Source organism: Orbicella franksi, chromosome 8 (assembly GCF_964199315.1).
Source record: "Orbicella franksi chromosome 8, jaOrbFran1.1, whole genome shotgun sequence".
Taxonomy (NCBI): Eukaryota; Metazoa; Cnidaria; class Anthozoa; order Scleractinia; family Merulinidae; genus Orbicella; species Orbicella franksi.
The window spans coordinates 18745952-18769683 of NC_138152.1; the positions used below are offsets into that span (position 1 = coordinate 18745952).

At 40.8% G+C, this 23732-nt stretch overlaps 4 protein-coding genes and 1 pseudogene across 5 annotated transcripts in view; 2 read left to right on the top strand and 3 right to left on the bottom strand.

Moving 5' to 3' along the window:
• Window positions 1–23732, bottom strand: part of LOC145495224 (inositol polyphosphate multikinase-like) — a 341608-nt gene that overhangs the window by 31890 nt on the left and 285986 nt on the right. The window lies entirely within an intron of this gene.
• On the top strand, window positions 6359–8709 carry LOC145495236 (uncharacterized; annotated as a pseudogene).
• LOC145495256 (uncharacterized) lies at window positions 9461–15764 on the bottom strand. The gene is made up of 2 exons (XM_081474850.1): window positions 10558–15764; window positions 9461–10293 (listed from the first exon to the last, which is right to left on the bottom strand). The coding sequence occupies exons 1-2, from the start codon at window positions 11247–11249 to the stop codon at window positions 10146–10148; spliced, it is 840 nt and encodes a 279-aa protein (XP_081330976.1). The 5' UTR covers window positions 11250–15764; the 3' UTR covers window positions 9461–10145.
• Window positions 17192–23732, bottom strand: part of LOC145495209 (alcohol dehydrogenase class-3-like) — a 134829-nt gene continuing 128288 nt past the window's right edge. Inside the window, exons 12-13 of one of the 2 annotated variants that reach the window (XM_081474794.1) lie at window positions 18530–18569; window positions 17192–18131 (exon numbers count right to left, since the gene is read on the bottom strand). In XM_081474794.1, the coding sequence (XP_081330920.1) occupies window positions 18545–18569 (25 nt within the window). In that variant the 3' untranslated portion in view covers window positions 17192–18131; window positions 18530–18544. The remainder of the gene's footprint in view (window positions 18132–18529; window positions 18570–23732) is intronic. The other variant, XM_081474795.1, reaches the window with a different exon arrangement.
• On the top strand, window positions 18576–23684 carry LOC145495240 (uncharacterized). The gene is made up of 2 exons (XM_081474837.1): window positions 18576–22152; window positions 22825–23684. Exons 1-2 carry the CDS (start codon window positions 21824–21826, stop codon window positions 22937–22939), a joined length of 444 nt encoding a protein of 147 aa, XP_081330963.1. The 5' UTR covers window positions 18576–21823; the 3' UTR covers window positions 22940–23684.

The following is a 23732-nucleotide window of genomic DNA, read 5'->3' on the forward strand; positions in this document are numbered from 1 at the left end:
AATAACATTACCAGAGAGCCAGGTCGTTCTTTGGTAGTAAGTAATCTTGTAACTGCTTGTAGATTTGTTCCAAGTTACTCTATCCCATCAGCGTCCGTGAACACAAAGCAATCCTTGTCCGGGCACCTGTAGTATTCCCATTTACCTTACTTGGTGGTGGTCTGTATCTTCTGTAAAGCCTCTGAACCATGTACGGGGCAAAAGTGTAGGATCCTGGTGTCACCTCGGGTCGGGGGAACAGGGCGAGGTGTTGGTGATGGATTCCTCAAAGGTTCCAAGTCAGGGGTACCAAGGGGAGGTTCCTGTTTCCACTGTTGTGTCAGGCCCTCTAAAAATTGTCAAGATCAAACCTTTTCCCTCCTCCATCACTTGCACTTCTACTTGTTCCCCATTCTTGACAGGGGGCGGGACTTCGGTCAAGTTTTGTTTCCTCTTCTTGTTTGGTATTTGTAATTAACCGCGCGGCCATGGGTCGAGCGCGGTTCATGTTCTACCCGTGGTTTATCTTTTTTTTTTCTGTCGGTGACCAGACCAAGGCTCCCTCTCGACCAAATTCTGAGTCACGCAACGTGTGATGTTTTTTCGCCAGAAGCTGTTAAAAAATTAATACACGGACAATTTTACGGATATTATTTTCTTTGTTGTGGGTAAAATATATTTTCTTTTGGTTTTATCCAAGCGTTGGATTCTAAGGGAGTAATAAATACGCTAAAAAAAGGTATTACGTCAGGCATGGAATGCGTTGACGTTGCAGCTTTCACTTTCGCTACTTGACAAATAAGATCGTGTTTACTTTGCAAGTTTATTTCGCCAGAAGCGACTGCCATTAATTTAATTGCTATTTTTTGTGGTTTTAGGCAAATGAAGCAAATTCTTTGGCTGTTTCATCGCAGCGAGTTCATAGATTAGAAGGAAAATTAAATATTTCCAAGCCAAGCAAAGAACATGTTAGAACATGCAAGGATTACGTCATTGGTAGGGAAATAACCACCGTACTAAAGATAGCCGTGGATAACACAATTCTTGAATTATGTGACTCGTGTGACTTCTTTGTTAGCCCTTTACTCAAGGAAAAAAACAATTAAATTTAATCGTGACTTTTAAGAAAGAAAGCTGTTGTTAATAGTGTTTGTATCTTCACGCCCATACATATCCCGATGAAAATTCCAGATTAAGACGATTACGTCATCGGAGATTTCACAACGGCTACGACTGGTGGTGCAATGATACAGTTTGTGTTGATCAAGTGATGTGTCTACAGTAATCAATGAATCATCAAAGACTGCTTTGGAATCTACCCTGCATTGCGAGTGTAGAGCTAAGAAAACAGTTAAATTTTAAAAGCGCGGTGATAAGATCTTAAAGATCTTCTTGTTTATTTTTTTTTGTCGGTGACCAGACGCAGACCTCCGCTCGGCCAAATTTCGAGTCACGCAATGTGTGGTGTTTGTTCGCCAAAAGCTGTTGAAACATTAACAGGCGGACAATAATTTTACGGATATTGTTTTCTTTGTTATGGGTAAAATATATTTTCTTTTGGTTTTATCGACGCGTTGGATTCAAAGGGAATAATAAACACGCTAAAAAAGAGTACTACGTCAGCCATGGACTGCGCTAACGTTGCAGCTTTCACTTTCCCTAGGTGACAAATAAGATCGTGTTTACTTTGCAAGGTTATTTCGGCAGAAGCGACGGTGATTAATTTATTTGCAGTTTTGCTAGTATTTCTTGTGGTTTTAGGCAAATGAAGTAAATTCTTTGGCTGTTTCATCGCAGCGAGTTCATAGATTGGAAGGAAAATTAAATATTTGCGAGCCAAGCAAAGAACATGTCAGAACATGCAAGGATTACCTCACTGGTAGGGAAATAACCACCGTAGTAAAGATAGCCGTGAATAAAGTAATTCTTGGATTATGTGACTCGTGTGACTACTTTGCTAGCCCTTTACTCATTGAAAAACCAATTAAATTTAATCCTGACTTTTAATAGTGTTATTATTGTTGCGTTCATATCGTTCATGCCCATACATATCCCGAAGAAAGTTCCAGATTAAGAACACTACGTCATCGGAGATTTCACAATGGCTACGAGTACGACTGATGGTACAATAATACAGTTTGTGTTGATCAAGTGATGTGGTGTCTACAGTAATCAATAGGCACCTTAAGGTTACAGTATACCTTCAGGGGTGTCTCGCGCGCAAGCGATGTAGCGCGTGCAGTTTAAGCTGTAGATACCTAAACCCCTATATCAAATTAAAGCTTATGGAGCTGGCTATCAAACCATACCAAGAAGTTTGAAAGAAAATGAATTTTCGAATTTTTCACGACCACTAAATGCGAGCGCCCGAATCACCTTTCGAAAGCTACAAGTCAAAGCGAATTTCGTTTTTCGCCAATTTAATTTTTTCCTCGGTTTCAGGGCCCAAAGCGCTTAAGAAACGTGTCTGCGTTTTGGCATATTCAATTGCAGTAAAAAGTTACAGAACATTTTCGAAATAGGATTAAAAAAATGTGGAGTGATCGTACAAAAATCGCTCTCGAAGAAAAAGCATTTCGTAATTAACAATTCCCAGACACACTTTTGTAGTTTATATGTTAAACTAGCCACTGTCCAAATTTAAGAGCAATTGAACAAATTCCCTTTGAGTTACAACTCTTTAAAGTGTCTGCTTCCAGTGAAAAAATTTATTCGAGAAAACAGCGCTAAGAAAAATTTTCTGCTTCGCAAACAAACTCCGCCCACAAACGCCTTCAACTGGGTTCTCAGATAACTAAAGCCAATCAGTGCAGGGAAAGTTTACTACCGTTAACCTCCTGGTGAAATTTACGCGCGAATCTCTAAAAAACTCTTGTGTTTCGCAATGCGCTCAAGGAACCGAAGGCAGAGAAATAATTTTTCTGTAGCTCGGTTTTTCTTGAAGCTGGTCTGGCAAAATGGGGAAGACTAAAAAGGATACGAACGTTAGAGTGGCTGAGCGAAGGAAACAAACAAAAGAAAGCGCCGAGAGCAACTGTGTGTGGGCAACTGTGCATGGATAATATTTCAAATGGTCTCAATGAGTCCGACGATTCGTCGATATCGGACTCATCAGAAGAGTCTCTGTCAGCATCCCTGTTATTGCTGTCAAGTTCCGAAATTTTTACAGAACCTTTCTTTTCTCTTACCACGAATATTTGCCCGCCTTATACGATAACTATAGCTTCGCCCGCGTGGCGAACTTTCGCTTCTTCACTCATTGATGTATTTTCATTCGTTCTTCGCTGTTTTCGCTCTTTCGAACCGGTCCATGGTTTAAACGTGGTCTATGTTTACTTATAACTTAATAGAGACACGCCTAATACCAAAAATGCTGGGTAGTCAGAACAACAATGCTGATCAACTGAGTAGTCAATTCGTGACATCCATATAGGTAATTCCCGCGAAAATCGTCTCGGTTGATTGCATACGCGCCATAGGGCTGTCAATCAAGAGGTAAACTTTTACTTCCGGTGAAAACGTAAAACCGCCATTTCTCCGCCAATATTTAGCCTTTTTCAAAATTTTTTTTCAGAAATTAGAGATTATTCTTCGACCACTATTTTGACCCAAAAATCCAAATTTGAAGAAAATTGCCGACCCGAAGGTATACTGTAACCTTAAGATATCAGGACGGGACGAGCTAGGACGGCTACCGGAAGTAAATTGACTCGACCGGGCATGCGCACGAGAACTCTCGCCTAATCTCGCTGCCGTCCTCATCTCGTCGAGGACGCCATTTCGCCCGTCTAGCCGTCGTATCGAAGACGTGAGTATTTTGCACTTGTTTTGCCCCGATAACTGTTCCAATCGACTTTATTTTCAGTTATATTGATAGAAATGTTTATAGCATTCACAGTTTTCGTGGTTGTAGTGTAGAATGCTACGCTGAGATACGAAAATGTGAGTGAAAATATTCCTCGTCTGTTCGTTTGTGTTTCTGCAGCCACTGTGCAGACGCTATCACGCGTGTGCAAGCTCAATACAAACTGTATGCATTGAGAATACAACGGTGTAAGTACAGTTGATAAATTGTTGTAAGAATGAATGCCATGGAGCGTCTATCGAGCAAATAAAATACACATTTTCAAACTGTTTAGTTGTTGTTTTTATACTACCCGGAACTTGATGCAACGTTTGTTTGAATTTTATAATGCTTGTTACAATTACAGATGGAAATTGAAAAGTTCAACAAAAGACAGGATTCTTCGGCGACAGAATTCCCAAACGCTTTAGTGGTAAAAAGCCATCTGAAGCAGGTCGATCAGATTGTTCGTTTAATTTTTTCATACGGAAATTATGGTTTCTCTATTAAAATATTGACAGATGTTTGCTTCGCTTATAAAGAAAAAGAAATTCAGCATCGCTGTTCACTATCGTTTAAGCCTAATAGGATAAGATTTCTATCATCTCTTTTATAGTCTAATGGATGTCATTGCTTCTGTGAATAGCTTGTACGAGGTTCCAATTATTGACATCGCCGTCCTTTGCGAAAATGCACATCTTAAGCATTTTGTTTTTGGCGACACGACGGGACCCGCGAAAGTTTCCCGCGTCCACTGCCGTTGCCGTCCTGGCCTTCCCGTCCTCGTATCTTAAGGTCCCTAATGAATCATCAAGGACTGCTTTGGAATGTGCACTGTATTGCCACTGTAGTGCTAAGAAAACAGTTAAATTTTAAAAGCGCGGTTATAAGATCTAACAGATCTTCTTGTTTCAGCGGAGGTTTGCCACGGGTTCTTCTTTGATAGAGGTTCTTCTTTGCTGGGAGAGCGACCTCCTTTCTCTTTGCTTTACTCTTCCTGTTCTCGGTATAACGACAAGGGGAAACATCTCCGGGCTGCCATACAATGAAAGGGTTGTCATCTGCCACTGATTATCTTTCCTCCACGTTCTTCTCTTTGTGGACTACTCCTTCATAGCTCGGTATGTAATCGATGTAAGGAGTATTCTCTACATGTTCAGCTAGCATGTAGCGAGTATTCAGGTTCTTCTATCTTCATCACTACCTTTTTTCTTCTTTTTCTTCTCCGTCGCTGCCTTCACTTCTGGATCATCAGCACGAATCACTTGTCCAATCATCATCTTTTTGACAAGACGCTCAGATCAATCTACATTTGCGAATGAATTAAAACAACACAGTGTCTCCCATACATGAATCTCAACGACCAATCACCAATCAGATGACCTGACCAATCAGAGCATTTTATGACCAAATAAGGCCAATAAACTTTGTACTCAGTCTACTAAAATTAGTTTTCAGAACCAGCTTGAACCGGATTTGGATCCTGTTTGACTAGGGTTTTCCAGTTTAACCTCTTATAACCGGTTTCTGGCCAATCAGCGTTTGCTATGTCTATTTTACAAATAGGTGCTGCGACACGGAGTGTTCATTCTGAAAAGAATGTCCGAAAGGTCCCCGAGACTATGACAAGGACTTCAGAAGAAAAGATATTCCATCTGACGACGCTTATCTGAAAGAGAGAGTGCAAAGAGGACTTGCCGCAGGATACGTTTTTAGAGAGTGTTTCGGTCATTGGTTAAAAGATTTTGAAAAAGCCTTGTACAAAGCCTCAGAAAAAGCAAGGAACTAAGATGGTTGACCCTTCCTTCCTCACCAACAGTGAGAGATCCGCAAACCCGCGGAACAATTAAGGGGACAGTTACGACGGTTGGACTTACTGAACAGGTGAAAGCTAGCGATCATCCTACCATTTAAAACCCTTGAGCAGAAATGGCCAGAGGAGCGACTCAGTCCAGAGCAGAGAGAGGACTGGTTCCTACCCCTTCTTAAACAGAATCCCAAAGTTATCTCTTCACCGATTGTTGGCATGGGGTGCACATTTTGGAAGAAAATAAGATTGGATTTGAGATCTGCAATTCACCTCCCTGAGCAAGCAGCATTATTTGTTGAATTTCTAATCTCTCACCTTTCTGATGAATAAAGCTCTCCGAGTTACTCGACTGTGCGCAGACCAGTAAAGAGATGGTGAACAGTGTTGGTTTCTATGATCTTTTCGAGTGGAAGTCAACTCTCAATTACAAGGACTTCTGCTGGAAACTCTTCGAGTTAGTGAGGAAAAAACAGAGGGAAAAAGATTACTGGTTGGAGGAGATGAAAACCACAGTCAAGGATCAAGCGTGTGACAAATATATAGAAGAAATAAACAATTGCGATGCGGTTAACAACATCAAAACCTTTAGGCCAGGTTGTTAATCAAGGCATGTAGAATTCTTAGTAACTCCTTTGATTAACTATAAAAGTTGTCAACAGATTCAATAAAAGTCAGCGTTGTTTAAGTTGCAGTCTGAAGCGTATTGGGTTTGGGTGTGTGGATTGAGTGAAAGAGTGATTTCGAAATATGCTCAAGAGGGTGTAACGTTCCCATTGGATCCCAGCGACGACCCCCTCAATGAATTTGAGGCTACAAACGTGAGCAAAAACCCTCTTCGATTCGCAGTCTTTATCCTCCGGTTGAATCATCAACCACAAGCATTCGAATGGTTCGAGGTCATTCGAGAACATCACACTGATCTCGCTTACAATAGTTTGATAAAATTGAGGCTTATAGAAATTAAATTATATTGAACATGAGTACGAAGAAGAATCTAGCCGAACAGTATCGCGATCCCACTCAACAGGGAGTTTCGGAGGTATCGAGCGATTTGCCAAAGCGCTATAAGTGCCAGTGAAGAAAGTCCAGGCCATCTCACGCAAAGAATTGAATTACACCCTTCATAAACCTCGACAAAGACGTTATCCTACTTTACCCGTTCTGGTGTTTGGTATCGATGAACAATGGGCCGCCGATATGATCGAAGTCCAAAACATAGCCAAACAGAACAAGGGAATGCGTTATTTGCTCATGGTGATCGATGCGTTTTCCAAGTAGGTGTGGGTGGAACCCATCAAGAGCAAGACAGGTCAAGCTGTCACTGAAGCCTTCGCCAAGATTTTGAAACACACCAAAGGCCGCAAACCTCAAAAAATTACAGACCGACGACGGAAAAGAGTTTTACAACAAGACGTTGGCCACTTTGATGAAACTAGAAGGAATTCATTATTTTTCGACCTACGGTGACACCAACGCTAGCATTGTAGAACGTTTCAATCGTACCTTCAAAGAGAGATTGTATCGTTGTTTTACTGTGCGGAATACCAGCCAATACTTGAACGTGTTACCCCAGTTGGTGGCTGGGGTACAATGCTTCCTATCATTGTACCATTGGTATGGCTCCCCAGAAGGTGAACGCAGAGAACGAGAGAGAAGTGTGGGATCGCATGTGCGACGAACGTCTGTCGCGACGAAGAAACCTCTCCTGAAACCCAACGATCACGTGAGAACGTAGAAGAAGAAGAAGAAGAAGAAGAAGAAGAAGCAGAAGCAGAAGAAGAAGAAGAAGAAGCAGAAGCAGAAGAAGCAGAAGCAGCAAAAGCAGCAGAAGAAGCAGCAGCAGGAGAAGAAGAAGGAGAAAAAGCAGAAGAAGCAGAAGAAGAAGCAGAAGAAGAAGCAGAAGAAGAAGAAGCAGAAGAAGAAGCAGAAGAAGAAGAAGCAGAAGAAGAAGCAGAAGAAGCAGCAGCAGAAGAAGAAGATAATGACCGACACGGTGATGGATGCGGGGGCATCCTTTCCACACGCTGAATCGAGGAAGAAACCTTTACTGAACCTGTTTGCCACACCTCCAACGGATCTTAGCATGTCCAGATATCGCTTTGTTCTCATTCAGACCTACACAACAGGAATCACTCCCGTGGAATTCCAAATGGACCCTCTGGAAGATTATGTGGATCTGTCTTGGAGTTTCTTCGAGATCGAGTTGACGTTCAAACAAGCTAATGGAGATAACATCGCAGCAGCCAGAACCTCTGGCCTACACCTTGCTTAAATATATCAGTGTGAGACTCAATGGAACCTTGATCAGCCCTCAGACCGACACCTATGACTACAAAGCACACTTGGAAACGTTACTCAACTATGACCGAAACGACGGAGAAACGGTGCTGAAACCGCAAGGGTGGTACAATACCATCGACTTTCCAGATGAATTGACTGTCACCAACACAAACACAGAAGCCAACAATGGAGAAGGCCATGTTGATTTCACGGCTTTTACAGTCAATCAACAAACTTCGGTGAAACTCATGAAAGCCGAACAAGTTAAATACACGGAAGGAAAAGGTCACGTGTTGAGATTCACCCCTCACTTCGAAGTCTTTCATCTGAGTAAATTTCTGGTGCTACGAATTTAGATTGGAATCCACATGGACTTCAATTCTCCCAATTTGTTCTTGAACGGAGTGGGTGTAGCAGGAAGACTGAGGGAAGAGGACGTCAAAGTCAGAATGTACTTGTGTCAAGTACGACGCAATCCTGGTGTCTACCGAGAACTGGCGGAAAAAAAATAGAGAAAGACATCGTGGTTTAACCGACAGTAAGAAGTGAAGTTAGGACCTTGAACATCACGAAAGGTCAACAGCAATACGAATGCATCAATCTGTTTCAAGATTGAATTCCTAGCCGAGTGCTCATTGGACTGATCTTGTCAGAAGTCTTCAACGGCAACGCAGTGCGTGATCCCTTCTGTTTTCAGAAATATGAAGTGAGTAGCATTAAACAGATGGTGAGAGGAGAAGAGAACCCATATGAAAGCCTGGAGCTAGCACACGACAGCAGCAGTCAAGATCTGTGAGGTTTCTACCGGTTCTTACAAGCCACTATTAGTTTGTGCAGACATCAGGGTAACAAGATGACAGATAAAGACTGGGGAGAAGGCAAGAACTGTACATTATTCGCATTTGACAGCGCAGCCAACAGATGTCCGGACAGTCCGGTGTTCAACCGAAAGCAGGCGGGAGATCTACAATACGTGTTTGAACTTTGGAGCGCCGACGGCTGTTAACCTCGCCATCATTGTGTTTGGAGAGTTTGAGAACCTCTTGGAAATCGACAAGAACAAAGCCGTGTTGTATGACATCTACCAGCGTTAATGGAGAAAGTGGTCTTGAATAACGTACAATTGGATAATTGCCGAAAGCGGATCCGGCCTTGAAACCTTACTTTTACGGGACGGTGGCTTGTAATCGATTACCCCGTCGACCCGTCAAGAACGAATCCCGAGGGTACATTGTTAACACGGATACTGAGCATCAACCGGGCAGACACGATCATAAAGTGGGTCAAATGCTAAAAAAGATGATTGTGAACGAGATTAACTGGCAACGTGTTTGTAAAATACCTTATCATCAGTGTAATTAAATAAAAGAATGTTACGATTCACCGTCGTGTCTTTCCTTTTCAAATAGTGAGGCAGAATGACCCAGAGATTCGAGGATCGAAACGTCGTTCTGTACGCACTTTTCTGTTTCAAAAAATAATAAAATAACTCTTTTTGTATGGCGCGTTTTCAGGGTCAAAATTAAAAACTAACTTTTCCGCCTTTCCTTACCTGCTAAGTAAAATGTCTGTCATTTCCTCTCTTTGAAATTAGACAGTACGCATCTCTTTTGACCTCCGAAACAATACATTCCGCGTTTCCTGAATACTAAAATCATAACATCCGGCATATTTTGACCTTTGAACAAAATTCTCTGCGTTTCCTGACTTCTCTCGAATTTTAAGTCCGGCATGTTCTGACTTTCAATGTAATTAGTTACCAAATACCGTACTACCTAGTTTAAACATCTCAACTAAACATCCCATGCCGGCACCTGACAAGCCATTTAGTTCATAATGAAATCTCGCTGCTGAGCCGACATTCTGATTTGCAATATTTGCAAATGCGCGTTTTATGACCTCTCGATTCTACCAGGCGTCTTTTCCGCGTAGGCGTGGATCCTACAATAATACACATGACATGTGATCAGGGTCTTCAAATTGAAATAAAGTAGCAGGAGGAAATCATGAAGTAGGCGGCACACTCTAGGGTCATGATAAAGGAGGCCACACGTGTAGAGGAGTGCCGGAATGGCTTACCTCCTCCTGCACGGGGGGAGGGGGGGGGGGGGGGAGGAAAATGGGGTGAAGACCGTGGAAAATTTGAAAATCTATTTGTCTTGAGAAGCATTTTGATGACTGAAAAGTGATTTTGTTGGAGGCTACTGTACACTTTATTTTAACAAGGGTTTATTAAAAATTCCTTGAGGGGAGTCCATATTCTGCCACTGCTTGTTGGAAAAGGCCAAGAACAGTAGCTGCGGTATTCTTTGTTCCAGCCCTAAGATATACAGGAAATCTTGTGTATCCATCAACTCCACCATGCACTACAATCTTCCATCTGAAACTTAAAAATACATGAGTCCATACTTTGCTGTCCTTTCATGGATTCTGTCCTCACTACCAACTAGTCTCCTTCGTAGCCGTTTTTGGGGTGTCAAGCAACGCTTCTTTGGAGAGAGCGTTGCGTGACATCCCCCACCCCCCCCCCCCAAAAAAAAAAAACCGGCTTGAAAGGAGACTAACCAACAACCACCTGTATTAGAAACTAGGCACAATAAATCTGAATAAATTTTATTTATAATCAATTACGAATAAGGTTCACCTGATCAATTTATGATTCCCGTCTATGTGCCATAGTGCAAGTGGCCCACTAACACAGTACACAGCTCTTGGTGTAAGGAATAGCCATCTCATTGGAAGTCCCTCCGGATCCGTTCTTTGCATGCATTCTCGGGCTCTCAGCTGGGGCACATTTATATTGCGCAGCACTAGCTGCGATTGGACCCTCCGATATCCCGCATTTGGAAAATCCCTAGTAAAGGATCTTACCATGTTATCAAGGTCATCATCACTAATGGTTGTCGTCCTGTCGGTAATGGAAATATTGTACTCCCGCATATATCTTTTTATGGTACTCTCACTCACACCAAGGGCTCTGGACATGTCGGGTAAGTTGATTTCATAATCGGCAAGATATTGCAGCTGCTCCCGTAGAATCTCGAACCTAGGACGCCCAACCGTTCTAGGCTGGTTTGCTACTGCTGGGGAGGAATGATACCAATTCCGCTCTACCTCCGACAACATTCGCGTCACAGTGGCGAGTGAGGGTCGAACTGTATCAAACACCTGCATGTTGTCAGCAAGTCGAACCAAATGGCGAGAAATTTGTTCCAATCGGAACAGATCATAATCAGCCACATCTTCACTAACTGTGTCCTGTTGAAGTCTCCTTGCAAGGTCGAATGATGTATGGCGAAGACTGCTCAAGAATTGCTCTTGTGCCGTCGACTCCATTCATAAATCCCCGGGAAAACCCCCGGTCCTGGCACTAGGTTTGCATCAGGGGATCCAGGCTTGCGCGGCAAAGACGCCTGGTAGAATCGAGAAGTCCGAAAACGCGCATTTGCAAATTTTGCAAATCAGAATGTCGGCTCAGCAGCGAGATTTCATTATGAACTAAATGGCTTGTCAGGTGCCGGCATGGGATGTTTAGTTGAGATGTTTAAACTAAGTAGTACGGTATTTGGTAACTAATTACATTGAAAGTCAGAACATGCCGGACTTAAAATTCGAGAGGTCAGGAAACGCAGAGAATTTTGTTCAAAGGTCAAAATATGCCGGATGTTATGATTTTAGTATTCAGGAAACGCGGAATGTATTGTTTCGGAGGTCAAAAGAGATGCGTACTGTCTAATTTCAAAGAGAGGAAATGACAGACATTTTACTTAGCAGGTAAGGAAAGGCGGAAAAGTTAGTTTTTAATTTTGACCCTGAAAACACGCCATATTTTTGCGTTTATTTAATCATTTACTGATGATACCATGGAAAGAGGAGAAGGGTTTCGATTCAAGACTCCTTTCAGGATTTTGATCGTGCCAGGGTCCGTCAGGATGTGTTTACAACCAAACGTTTATTGAACAATCTCGAGTTGATTCAAACCTCACCCCCGAAGATCCATTACTGTTACGGGGCGTGGCAAGAAGGGTTCTCACCCATGAAGGTTCGAGGGATCAAGTTTCATGAAGGCGTCCCAGACACGGATCAATTACAAACACGGGTTTACCAAAGGATTACTCGTGTTGTACGATTGGACGAAGGAAGGAGGCAACGATAAACGCGTGTTGGATTTGTTCACTAAACACTCTCGTCATCAGAATGTGACGGTACTGTTTCTGTGCCAAGACATGTTCCCACCCGGGAAATACGCCAAAGTATATCAAGGAACGCGCATTACACGCGGGAGTTCCGACGAGCGTCGATTCCTCAGCCACCTATTAAAAGAAGAGGGTTGTATGCGATGTTATCAATTAAAGGAAGATCTGCTCTAAGTTCCACGAACTTTGTCAATATCATCTCCGATCCACGAAGACCATGGATATGGATTACGAAGCTACGAAAAAAAGTGGTCGCGTGTTTAAACGCGGAGGACGTGTGAGAGCATATAACGAAACGTACTTTAGAGAATTGATTCAAAGATCGGCAGAAAGAACTGAAGCAACTCGAAATTTACGATGTTTTCCCCTGCGGGAGTCGGTTCACCACCCTCATCGAGAATCATTAGCCAAACCTTAAATGCCATCCACGATCCATTGGATGCATCGATTACTGATGAGATCCTCGAACAAAGCGTTTCCAACCCCATCACGTTTAGACAATTCATGGATCAACTCCCCTCATCACACCGGCTGGGATGGGCACGATGCGGCTTCGAACCCCATCACCACCTATATATCCCCAGCTGGTATAGCACGAACCAGAGCATCACCCCTACTGGGGAGACTACCCACACCCAGACCTTGCAGGATGAATCAAAGTGAATTACAACGTCAGTTGCAACTATTGTTGAATGATCAACGTCAAATTGCTACGGAGCATCGCATCGTTGGCATCACGACCACCAACACTATTACGACGACCTATAAAGACGGCAATCGCCCCACTGTGTTCCGTATTTCAACAAGAGTCAGCTATGAAGACGGAGGTGTCGATATTGAACGAATGATATTCAAAGACAATCTTAGAACCTGATCTGTTGAGCCGATTGGATGGTTTGCGTGCGTTTTATCATCGTCTATGGTAGTGGTGCCATCGTACGATGTTTTACCATTTCAAGCGGTGCCATGTATTCTTTAATGCTTTAGTTTACTCATCATGGCTGCAGGGATCATGGTGGGTTCCATCTTACCAAACAGTATCCCGGCTGATTGCCTGTTTAATCGCTGCTGGGACCCTAGTCAAAGGCTGGAACGATTTCAAGTCTTCCTTCAAAGTTGACATGTGCCGTTTCGCTTACACCACGTAAATTGCAGTCTTGCCTCCATGGCTGAATTCTTAAATGAAGAGAAATCATCGCTACTAAAGCTTGTAGAATAATTAAAACAAACGAAAACCGTACGACACGCTAATTTCATATATGCTGCGATTTATTTCTTTTCATCCAAACATGAATTTAAGCTTAAGCTTTTTCACACATCGCGATGGACGCGTCCTCGACACTGTCTGTCATCATTCTAGAGACATTTAATACGTATAGACCGAATGCAAATATGGCGGACCACTCGGTCGGCGCCCGGGACGAGTCGCATGAAAGCGAGGCTAGTCAGGCTTTGATGGTTTTTTTTGACAATGCTTCCCCAGAAAAGTCTTGCTTCGCCGTGGCGCAAGCCCACATTCAATGGCTTGAAATCCGGTCCGGGTTGCACCACACAAGCTCTCACAAGTTAAGAAATGTTAAGCGTGCAGCTCCCAACTATCGAGTTTTTAGTATAAATCTACCAGCGTTCTATCACGAATGCTGTTCTCTGATCGGCTACGCTACTATCTATTCTGTGATAAACAGAGAGTTGCGTAGCAGTGTGCGCTTGTTAGCAAAATGATAGCCGCTTCTTGGCGTTTTCAAAGTGTCTGTGAAGAGGATTTAGAGGGTTTAGATTTGAACGACTAGAGTAGATTTAAATACTAAAACAATTAGATTACGAGCTCGAGATTTCTATCGCGTGATAGTTGACGAGGGCTGCGCCCTCGTCAACTATCACGCGATAGAAATCTCGAGCTCGTAGCGGAAGCTCCACATAGAGCCCCACACCCATATAGGAAAGAAAAGGGAACACATAAATTGATTTTCTTATGGTTATTCTGGCTAGCGGTATTGTTCGTGGGCGCGTACGCACGACGACGACGGAGTTGACAGAAACATACAGCCTTGATTTATAGCCTCCTTTGTTATTGGACATCCCTATTATGGTCAATTGACACCTGTCAAAACAAGGTATCTGCTGACCAGTATTACGTGACTATATCGTGGGTTCAAGTTTAGAGCTCATGGAGTTGACGTGTTTTTTTTTAAGTTGACCGCTGACCAAGCGCTGGTTTGCTATTGGATCGCGGGCGCATGTCAGACTAACTTGTAAACGGGGGCAGGTTGTTCGGAAGCCGGTTAACGCTAACCCAGGATTAAAGTTAATAGAAGTATAAGCAGTTCTCATACAAATGTTTTTCACTGCTTTTGTTTTGTGTATTTTGAGATTATTCAAGCTCAAAACCAAAGACCAAAGAATATACAGAAAACCTCACTGCAAAGTTACAAAATTCAAATCAAAGTTCTTGCTTAACCTGGGTTATCTTAATCAGGCTTTGAACAACCCGGCCAAGGAGCTTCGCTTATAGGTTTGGCTAAATCTATATCTTAATCTAATCTAATCTAAGGTCGCTGCATAGGGTAAACATTTATGGCGTTGCGTACGCAAGTCTTAGGTCTTGAATGCTGTTTTTGCATTCGTTTTTGCACCCAGCTCTCTCAAAGTTAATGATGTCATGATCAAATTTGATCAAATATCTCTGTTAAAATTTTGGGGCTTAGTCTTAAATTATAAATGTCCAAACAAGTGTTTTTTTTTACTTTTTTATGGCTTTATTTGTGATTTTCTTGAGTTTCCTTCGGTGAAATCTTCCAAAATTTTCACAGCACATTGCATCCTGCGGGGTATGAATCTTAAACATGAAAAAAGTACGGTTTGTACAGGCAGGTTTTTTTCGATTTTTGCAAATTTTTGCCTTTTACCTCTGCAAGAAAACTGGTCTTATAGATTTCTCTTGAAAAACGAGCTCCGACTACAGTAAAATATTTACTACTAGTCTGCCAAATTTTATGGAATTTCACCGAAGAAAACGCGAGAACATTCAGTCAGTTTTGCTTTTTGTACTCGTGTTGACGTCAAAATATCAAAAAAACAGACATTTTACTCCGTGTGAGCAGATTACTTGAGCCTTCGTCCTGAGCACGTGTGCAATTGTAAAACTATAGGAAGCGTAAGGTGGCTCCGAGCCAACTTAATTGATGCACACGGGAGGTTGCTAAGCATGAAAGGAAGCGATAGCCGAGTGCAACTCTAGCTTCTTGAGTGCTTACCAAACCTCCCAAGTGCATCCATAACTCGATAATTGCACACTGCACATTTACCAATTCTTTTATAACATTGAGAATTTTGAGATAGTATATATTGCATCTTGTCCGGCTTACATGAAGTCAAAAGGGTGATAACCGTGCAAAAATTCGAAAATCTGACCAGTCAAATCTGACCGATTAAGTCTGACCAGTCAAATCTAACCAGTCAAATCTGACCAGTAAAATCTGACTAGCCAAATCTGACCAGTCAAACCTGATTTGACCTGTCAAATCATTACATAGTTTCATCAAAACGTTTTGAAACCATATTGTGTGGGTTGAGTTTGCAGAATTTAACTTAGCCAATCCCAGTGATCAACTGACTGAAAGAAACTCAAAGGAAGGGTAACTGAGTATTTGAATATTTGTAACTAGTGAGACAATCTCAGATAGTGCAGAGCGCAATTGATAGCTCTGGTACAGTAGTCCCATAAGTACTCACCCCTACTCGATTCACTTCCGGTTTGTGTCTATCTTGGTAGTCTGCTACGGCTTTTCCCCTTTGCAGTGTGTATGTTTCAAGGTTGTATTTTCATTCAAGGTCCAAACATTACGCACAAATTAATTACTACTGGTGCTTTAAGTTGATTTTCGTTCATTTTAAATTCAACAATACGCTGAAGCAGCAAACGTGACAATTTAGCTCTTCACGCCAACTTTGTAACTTGATACTTTTGTTTTCCTCGCAAAGCCATGTAATATGAAACCCCTGTTTTCTCCAAAACATACGGAAGATGTCCTTGTTTTTTGGAGATAAATGAAAGAAAGTTAAATATCTGATGTAGTGATGAAGAAACGGAACAGAGACGATGTTTTACTAAAAATGCAAATTTTTACCGATGAACAAGAACTAATTTAATTATCAGATAGTCACGAAATACCACTTTCTTTTTCTGTTGCCACCTTTGTTGTTAACAATAAAACAATTCAAAATTAACACACAACGATATTGATGGCTGAGAAGCTTTTCAACGAAAAGTATTGAAGATAAACAGCGCTACTTGGCCGATATGAATGAGTCTCCTCACAGACTGATTAAATTAATTTGCGCTTTCATTAGGTGCCACGGCGTCTGCAGCAATATTTGAGCATTTTTCTGGTTTCTTTTGTTACAAATTCACAATTTGCGGAGTATTAACGCCACTAACTTGAGAACTTTTTGGTCTCTCTTACAGACACAATTAAGGCAAGAAATAAACAAGTCGCTAAGGAGAAGCAATATATTTGAACTCTGACAAGCACACTATTGTAGATTGAAAACAGCAGATGATATCTGTTGAACCGACCTGTTTGTAATTCTAAAAGCTACGCAGCCACAGTAACGTTTCACTTTTGCAATAAAAAGGGACAACTGACGCTACCTGAAAAATAACTGCCGTCCTTGGTCACATGACACGATATATAAAATACTGCGTGTAAAGATAGTGTATAACACTAACAATGCTAGAACGCATGCGTCTTACATGTTGAGCTCTACCATAAGGAAAACCACTCAACATTTGTGCGTGATTCCGTATGCAATGTATCCTTCACCTAATATAGAGGCCACGAACCCTAACTAATCTACGCATGCGTTTAGGGCAAATTAGTTTTGTTCTAAGGAGAATGGTACCACAAGGAGAGCAAGGGGTTACCTGAAACAAATATATAGCTTTGCGATGTTCAAAGTTAAGCGACGGCGATGGAATGTGTTTTACGTAGAGTACACATGTACCTTTCCCACCCTACTCCCACTACTTCCCTGCCTCTAGACTAATTAGTTAATTGAAATTAATTAATTAAACAAACATTAAAGTTTACACCTTAGCGCCATAGGGCCATAGTGCCATAGCGCCATAGCGCCATAGCGCCTTAGTTCCTTAGCGGCAGGCAACCCCCATAACCATCCCAATAGTGCACTCTGCACTAAAAAGGCTGTAAAAAGTCACTCAGGGTACCTTAACTCAGGGGTAGAGGGGTACTCTATGAAGTTCTATACAGGGAGTCTCTGCCTGAAGGTCCAACCCTGTACCCTTTTGTTTACCATTTTGACAGAAAAGGTACCCCTTTCCTATACCTTTAAGTGACAAAAAGGTAACCCTTTCACATATTTTCATAACTGGCCAGTATTATGAATAAATCGCCAAAAAAAGGAAGTCTGGTGCCTAATAAATGAAACGATACAGCCATAAGGTGCGTCTGTTTGAAATATTTTACAAATAACTAAATGACAAATTTCTCTACCTTTTCATGTACCTCAACTTGAGAAATCCCTACCCTTTTATAGACCTGAAGTCTGAAAAAAGGTACTCTTTTCGGGTGGAGCCTCCCTGTATAGGCCAATACAGGGAGTACCACACCCCCGAATCAGCTAACAGGGACAACATTTTCTCACATAAACACTCCATTAAGTTACCTTGGAAGAGGGGTTGCCTAGTGTATCCCAGACCATATAAGAGCAATATGCCACACATAATAAAGAATTATACAAGTCTAGCAGTGAAAAAAAAAAAAAATTAAAGCAATGTCCTTGTTTCTTATAGTGTCATATTCCTCAGCTTTTCTTTCACATTTTTGTACAATTGCTCACCAGGCACTGAATTGCCTATCCAAAATGCCTTTATTGAGGTGTTCGAAAAAATATAATTATTTTATTACTAAATTTACATTTGTTGTTTTCTTGATCATTAAGTCATTGGCATTCAATCAATCACACAAGCTTTTCTTGTCTGCTTTTTCTTCTCATGGCAGAGCTAAAAGAACAACAAGGTGTAAAGTAAAGGTAAACATAACAGCAGATGCTCCCATGTACATTCTAAACCACTTATAAGATCTAGCTACAAGCAGCCTTAATGCCACTTTGTTCCATCATTTTGTTTCTAAGAACTTTCACTGCTCTCCTTAAATGATATGCTGCCTTCGAGATGCACATATCATCAAAAATTCCTGTCACGTGACTTGCAAGTGGTGATTATGTGATAAGTTAAAAACTTCTTTGGTCTCAGTACCCAAGCATAACTTTGTGGTTGGGAATAAGGTTGTGCTCACAAGCAACAAGAGGTGAAGAGAAGGAGCTCATTTGAAATACCAAACAAGGACACATTTGTTATGCAAGAAAAGAATCCCTTGTTGAAAAAATAGCTGACTTTACCTGGTCTAATTCTCCTCAAAAGTTAACAATGGCACGGATACTACAGAGAGCAACAGAAACAGCAAACGCAAGTGATTAGCAAAGTCAACTATACAGGATCAGTCATCTACAGATTGTGCTGACAAACACATTGATAACCATCGCTTTCTGGCTTTCTGGTCAGTGAGAAAGGAACAAAGTCCCTTTAAGCTAATAGTTTCAAATTACTTTAATTTAAGAGCTCTGTCAACTAACAATTTACAGAGGGATTGGCCAAGGTGATTTCTTAGATATTCTGTAATACTTCTATATCATCCTCAAGAACTTGGGAAAAACGTACAAGAAAACATTTGATCATAGAGCAGTAGAGCCTCAAGTCATTATGTAGAAATGTGTGATCATAAAGCAGTAGAGTGGTGGGGTTTATTATGAAGAAATGTTTCATTGTGGAGTCACAGAGCCATACAACAGTAGAGTTTATTATGTGGCAATGTCTGATCAGAGGGTAACCCAAAAACACTGACCCCACTCTGCAAACCTCACTACAGACTGGGTCCACGGACTACCCTATGGACCGGTTGATGGACTACCCCTACAGACCCACTCTACAGACCACCCCCAAAATAGAATAAAAATATAGTGATAAATAAAAATTTCAATTACAGATTACTTGTGTTGGCCAAATTTCAAACATTATGCTGTGCAAATGTAACCGACTTTGGTTCAGGCTTGAGTACAAGTTGTATCATTACACATTGCCATTTCTTTTGCTTTGGCTATATATGAAAGACCAGGAAGCCTCCAGGAATCCTCGATCAGAGAAGCGTAGAGTCATAGAATTCGATCATTATTTAGAAGTGTGTGATCGTAGAGCACTAAAGCCGTATAGTTCATTTTGTAGAAATGAACAAGTTCAGTCATACGGTTGAATATAAACTTCTACAACAGAGCAAAAACCATTGGCAACCATGGTAACATGCCACCATTTTATATGTACATGAAAGAGAAGAAGTACAAAGTGACCAGTGATAAACATGTAGAGGTGTAGCGCTCTACAAAATATTCTATGCCTATTTGAGCTTCATAAAATGGGCTGGGTATAATAGTTTTAAACCAGTTTGTTTATTCCTGTCAACTTTTCAATAGAATTTTATGTTAAACAACAATGTTGGAAGAACACTTTCGTTTGTTCTTTCATAGCTTAGTAGCCAGGCATTTCACCAGGAGATAGAGTACTGGACACAAGTGGCTTTCAATTCATCTATCCACATCTACATTTTAAAATTGATAACGCTTTTGCATCCAATCAATATAAAGTAAAATAAATAAATAAATATTGAAAATGAATAAGTTAATTGTAAAACGCTATAAAAACTAATTACATACTATTAAGATGGAAAATGAATAAATTAATTGTATTTCTAATTAATGAGACACAATGATCTTGAGAAGTCCAGTCTCTTATCATCCTTGAGAAGAAGCTATGAAAATAATAATCGTGATTGCAACTTGGTGGTATAAAGGACAATTTAGAAAATGATCTAATAATGAGTTGTTTGGGTAAAAAATAATCACGTAATGGCAATGCAGTTGAGTTGTAAACTGCTGAATGAAATACATTCATCTATGATTTCTACGTCTGATGATTAAAGGATCTAGATCTGATGACTCTAACATCTCTGTAAGAGTTTCTACTGTAGCCTCTTTTGATAAATCTAGCTGCACGTCGCTGAACTGCTTCAATTGCATCAATCTGATCTTGCCAGTTGGGGTCCCACACAGCTGTAAGGTATTTCAGATTCGGTCTGACGATGGCTACATATGCAGAATGCTTTGTACTCTCAGAACAAGGATATAGGTTACGTTTAACAAGGCCAAGTGACCAGTTAGCCTTATTCACAATATTACTAACATGAGAGCTCTATAAATCAGTAGTTAGCATAATTCCCAGGTAGCGATGGCTTGTCACTAGGGGCATCTTCTGACCACCAATGAAGTAATCTGTCAATACAGATTGCTTCTTCTGTGACAACCTCGTTGTGTGGCATTTGGTCACATTAAACTGCATTTGCCATCTCTTGGCCCAATATCATTTTGTAAGATAGCACAGTCGTTCACTGAATTAATTGTTTGATATAGCAAGGCATTGTCTGCAAATAATCTCAGAGTGCTATCTATGTTCTCATGAAAGTCATTTATAAACAACAGGAACATAAGTGGTCCCAAGACAGTGCCCTGTGGCACGCCTGAGGTCACCTTTACAACACTTGAGGCTTCACCATCCACCACACCACAACTGGATGTGTCGAAAATGAAGACCCAAAAATGAAGACTGAAGACCTAAGACCCTGTGGTCTAAAACGAAGACCCACTGGTCTAAAACGAAGACCCTGTGGTCTAAAACGAAGACCCACTGGTCTAAAACGAAGACCTTGTGGTCTAAAACGAAGACCCACCAGTCTAAAATGAAGACCCACCGGTATAAAACGAAGACCCACTGGTCTAAAACAAAGACCCACCGGTCTAAAACCTTTTTTTTCTTCAGGAAAGACTATACACTAGGCTAAATTGCTTTCATTTTTGTAGCGCATAAATTAAAATGTCATCTGAGCGCGCGGCAAACTTGACAGTTGCTTTATCTCAGTCAGTACAACGTGTCAAATTGTGTAACGCAATGAAATTCCAACAGTATAGAAATATATGTTTTAGTGACGATTTTAGTATAATTTGGCGTCATCAATATTCTATTTTTCAAATGCATATGAGCAAATTATCATGAGGTGACTTCACTACTTTGCCTTACTGTACTTATCATATAAAGGCGCAAAGGTCCACTTTGCGTGACTCGCAAATTTATTCACCACATGCTACAAGAATTTGATTTTCCCAGGAAAATTGCGTTATCACTCTCACATGCATCCCTCACTTGTGTAGCGCATAAATTAAATGTCGTCTGAGCGCGCGACAAACTTGACAGTTACTTTATCTCAACCGGTACAACATGTGTCAAATTTTGTAATGTAATTAAATTTCAACAGTATAGAAATATATGTTTTAGTGACAATTTCAGTATATTTTGTCGTTACCAATATTCTATTTTTCAAATGCATATGAGCAAATTACGACCAGGTGACTTCATTTCTTTGCTTTACTGTCCTTATCATATAAAGGTGCAAAGGTTGACTGTGCGTGACTCGCAAATTTATAAGACCACCACTGTGTGTGACTCGCAAATTTATTCACCACGTACTACAAGAATAGACCTCTTTAGCTTCGCGGTCACGTGGTCTACATTGGGTAAACAAAACATTCAAGATGGCGGGCGCTAATGAACTTTCTGTTGTAGTGTGCACAAAATCGTTGCGAAATCTCGCTAAAGTGTCCGCGATTACAATAGTAAATCATCTAAAAGGATGTGGAAAAAAAGAAATTGGAGAAAAAGGTTATAAATTCTTTACAGAAAATTACATTCATGATGTATTCGTGAGAGAAGAAGACAGTCGATCGAGGACTTGTTATGTCAAAGGCTGTTGTTTCCGAAGCCAGAAGAAGAGCGAAGCTCCTCATACCGTAAAATTGAAGATTGCTGCAGACAGAGAAGATAAAGGAAATGTGGAAGAAGCAGAATGCTCATGCAGAGCGGGGTAAATATAACTCGAAGTTCCACCACAATTACAATATAATTATCACGCTGGTGTAGGCCGTGAGTTTAGGTCACATTCCACAGGTCAGGATTACAGGTCACACGTACACATCGAATACTAAGCCGAAAAGTGTTTCGTCGATTTAAAACCGACGATAGTTAACTGGGCTTTTTGAACCTGCCGTAATTTTTTTTATCAAAAATACAAAGATTTGTGTTTTGTTTTGGACGCGGTAAAATTTTCATTAAATTTTATCCAGATTTTGAAAGCTCTAATTATGCTTTCATTAAATCCAATGGTCAGTGTGCATGTTAGCAGGTGAAATGTTTTTTTTTGGTAAAATCTGTTTCAAACCTACATTAATCTGCTTTAACCTGTAGATAGCAATTTTAGCAATAATCTGAATTATTTTGAAGTCCAATAAATTGTTTATAAATTATGTTCAGGTTGAAACAAATCACCTTAGGTTGGAAACAGATGTATCCCGAGAACCAATTTAACCTGCAACATATACAATCACGTTTCAATAACGTATGGAAATCAATATTTTTGCATTGTTTACAGTGTGCAATTACTAATAGAGAGTTAAATTTTAGTCATATTTCCATGTGTATGTAAATGTATTGTATTGATGAGTTGCAATGTGACAAAATACAAATAACTTAATTGCAGGGTTGGAGGCCACTGTAACCATGTTTTTGCCTTGTTGTACCTGCTAAATCATTGGAGTATGTTGGGGATCACGGAGATCCCAGCAGATCAAACTTGTACAAGTGTGCCGCAGTAGTGGCACAAGCCACGAGGTGCCAGTATTGAACCAGAACCAGTAATGAAATGTACCTTTGTCAAAACCTCGTCTGACCAAGGTGGCAAGCAAAAACTGGCTCCAGTAACTTGTAAACTTTATGATGCAAGGGGTAAACATCTCAAGTTAAATGGGTGGAAGCAGCACGATGAGATGGAAATGTGTCATTACCTTTCAAATGAGGAAAAACATTCCCCTTTTTCATACCTGATCAGTGATCAGGAATGTTCAACAGCTACACATACTGTTTTTGGGAATGTTCCTCTTGGTTCAACTTTAGGGTATCAACTGACTGATTTAAAGGAAACCAATACAACCTTTGCTTTTTATAAACCAAACAATTGTGTAACACTTCCAAGGGATCAGCAACCCCAGGGGGTTTTGGTTTTTCCCAAGATTCCAATTTCTAGTGCATGCAGTCAGCCATTTATTCCTCCCAGTAGCTTTACACATACAATGTCGGATCCAATTTTGCAAAGCATTAGCATAAACATTGAATGACCTTGGGACCTTCAGATCAACACTGTTAGTCAAGCTCAGGAGCCCACATGGTTTGAAGAACGTAAACTTCGACTAACAGCTTCAAATTTTGGGAAAGTACTTCATAGAAAAAAAGAGCCTACAGAGCCATTTCTTAAAAGTATTTTTGAAGCAAAGGATCTTTCAAATGTAGCATCAATTCGTCATGGAAAACAAAATGAAAAAGTAGTTAGATCTCACTATGCAAGAAAAATGCAGAAACACTTGGATAAGAACTTTACAGTATATGACAGTG

Bases quoted from the DNA above. Each gene is read 5' to 3' on its own strand.
- LOC145495256 (XM_081474850.1), bottom strand. From the start codon at position 11,249: ATGGAGTCGACGGCACAAGAGCAATTCTTGAGCAGTCTTCGCCATACA. The intron at 10,294-10,557 runs GTGAACCTTATT...TTTAAGTTTCAG, and splicing joins GGGAATCATAAATTGATCAG to ATGGAAGATTGTAGTGCATG.
- LOC145495240 (XM_081474837.1), top strand. From the start codon at position 21,824: ATGGCGGGCGCTAATGAACTTTCTGTTGTAGTGTGCACAAAATCGTTG. The intron at 22,153-22,824 runs GTAAATATAACT...ACTTAATTGCAG, and splicing joins GAATGCTCATGCAGAGCGGG to GGTTGGAGGCCACTGTAACC.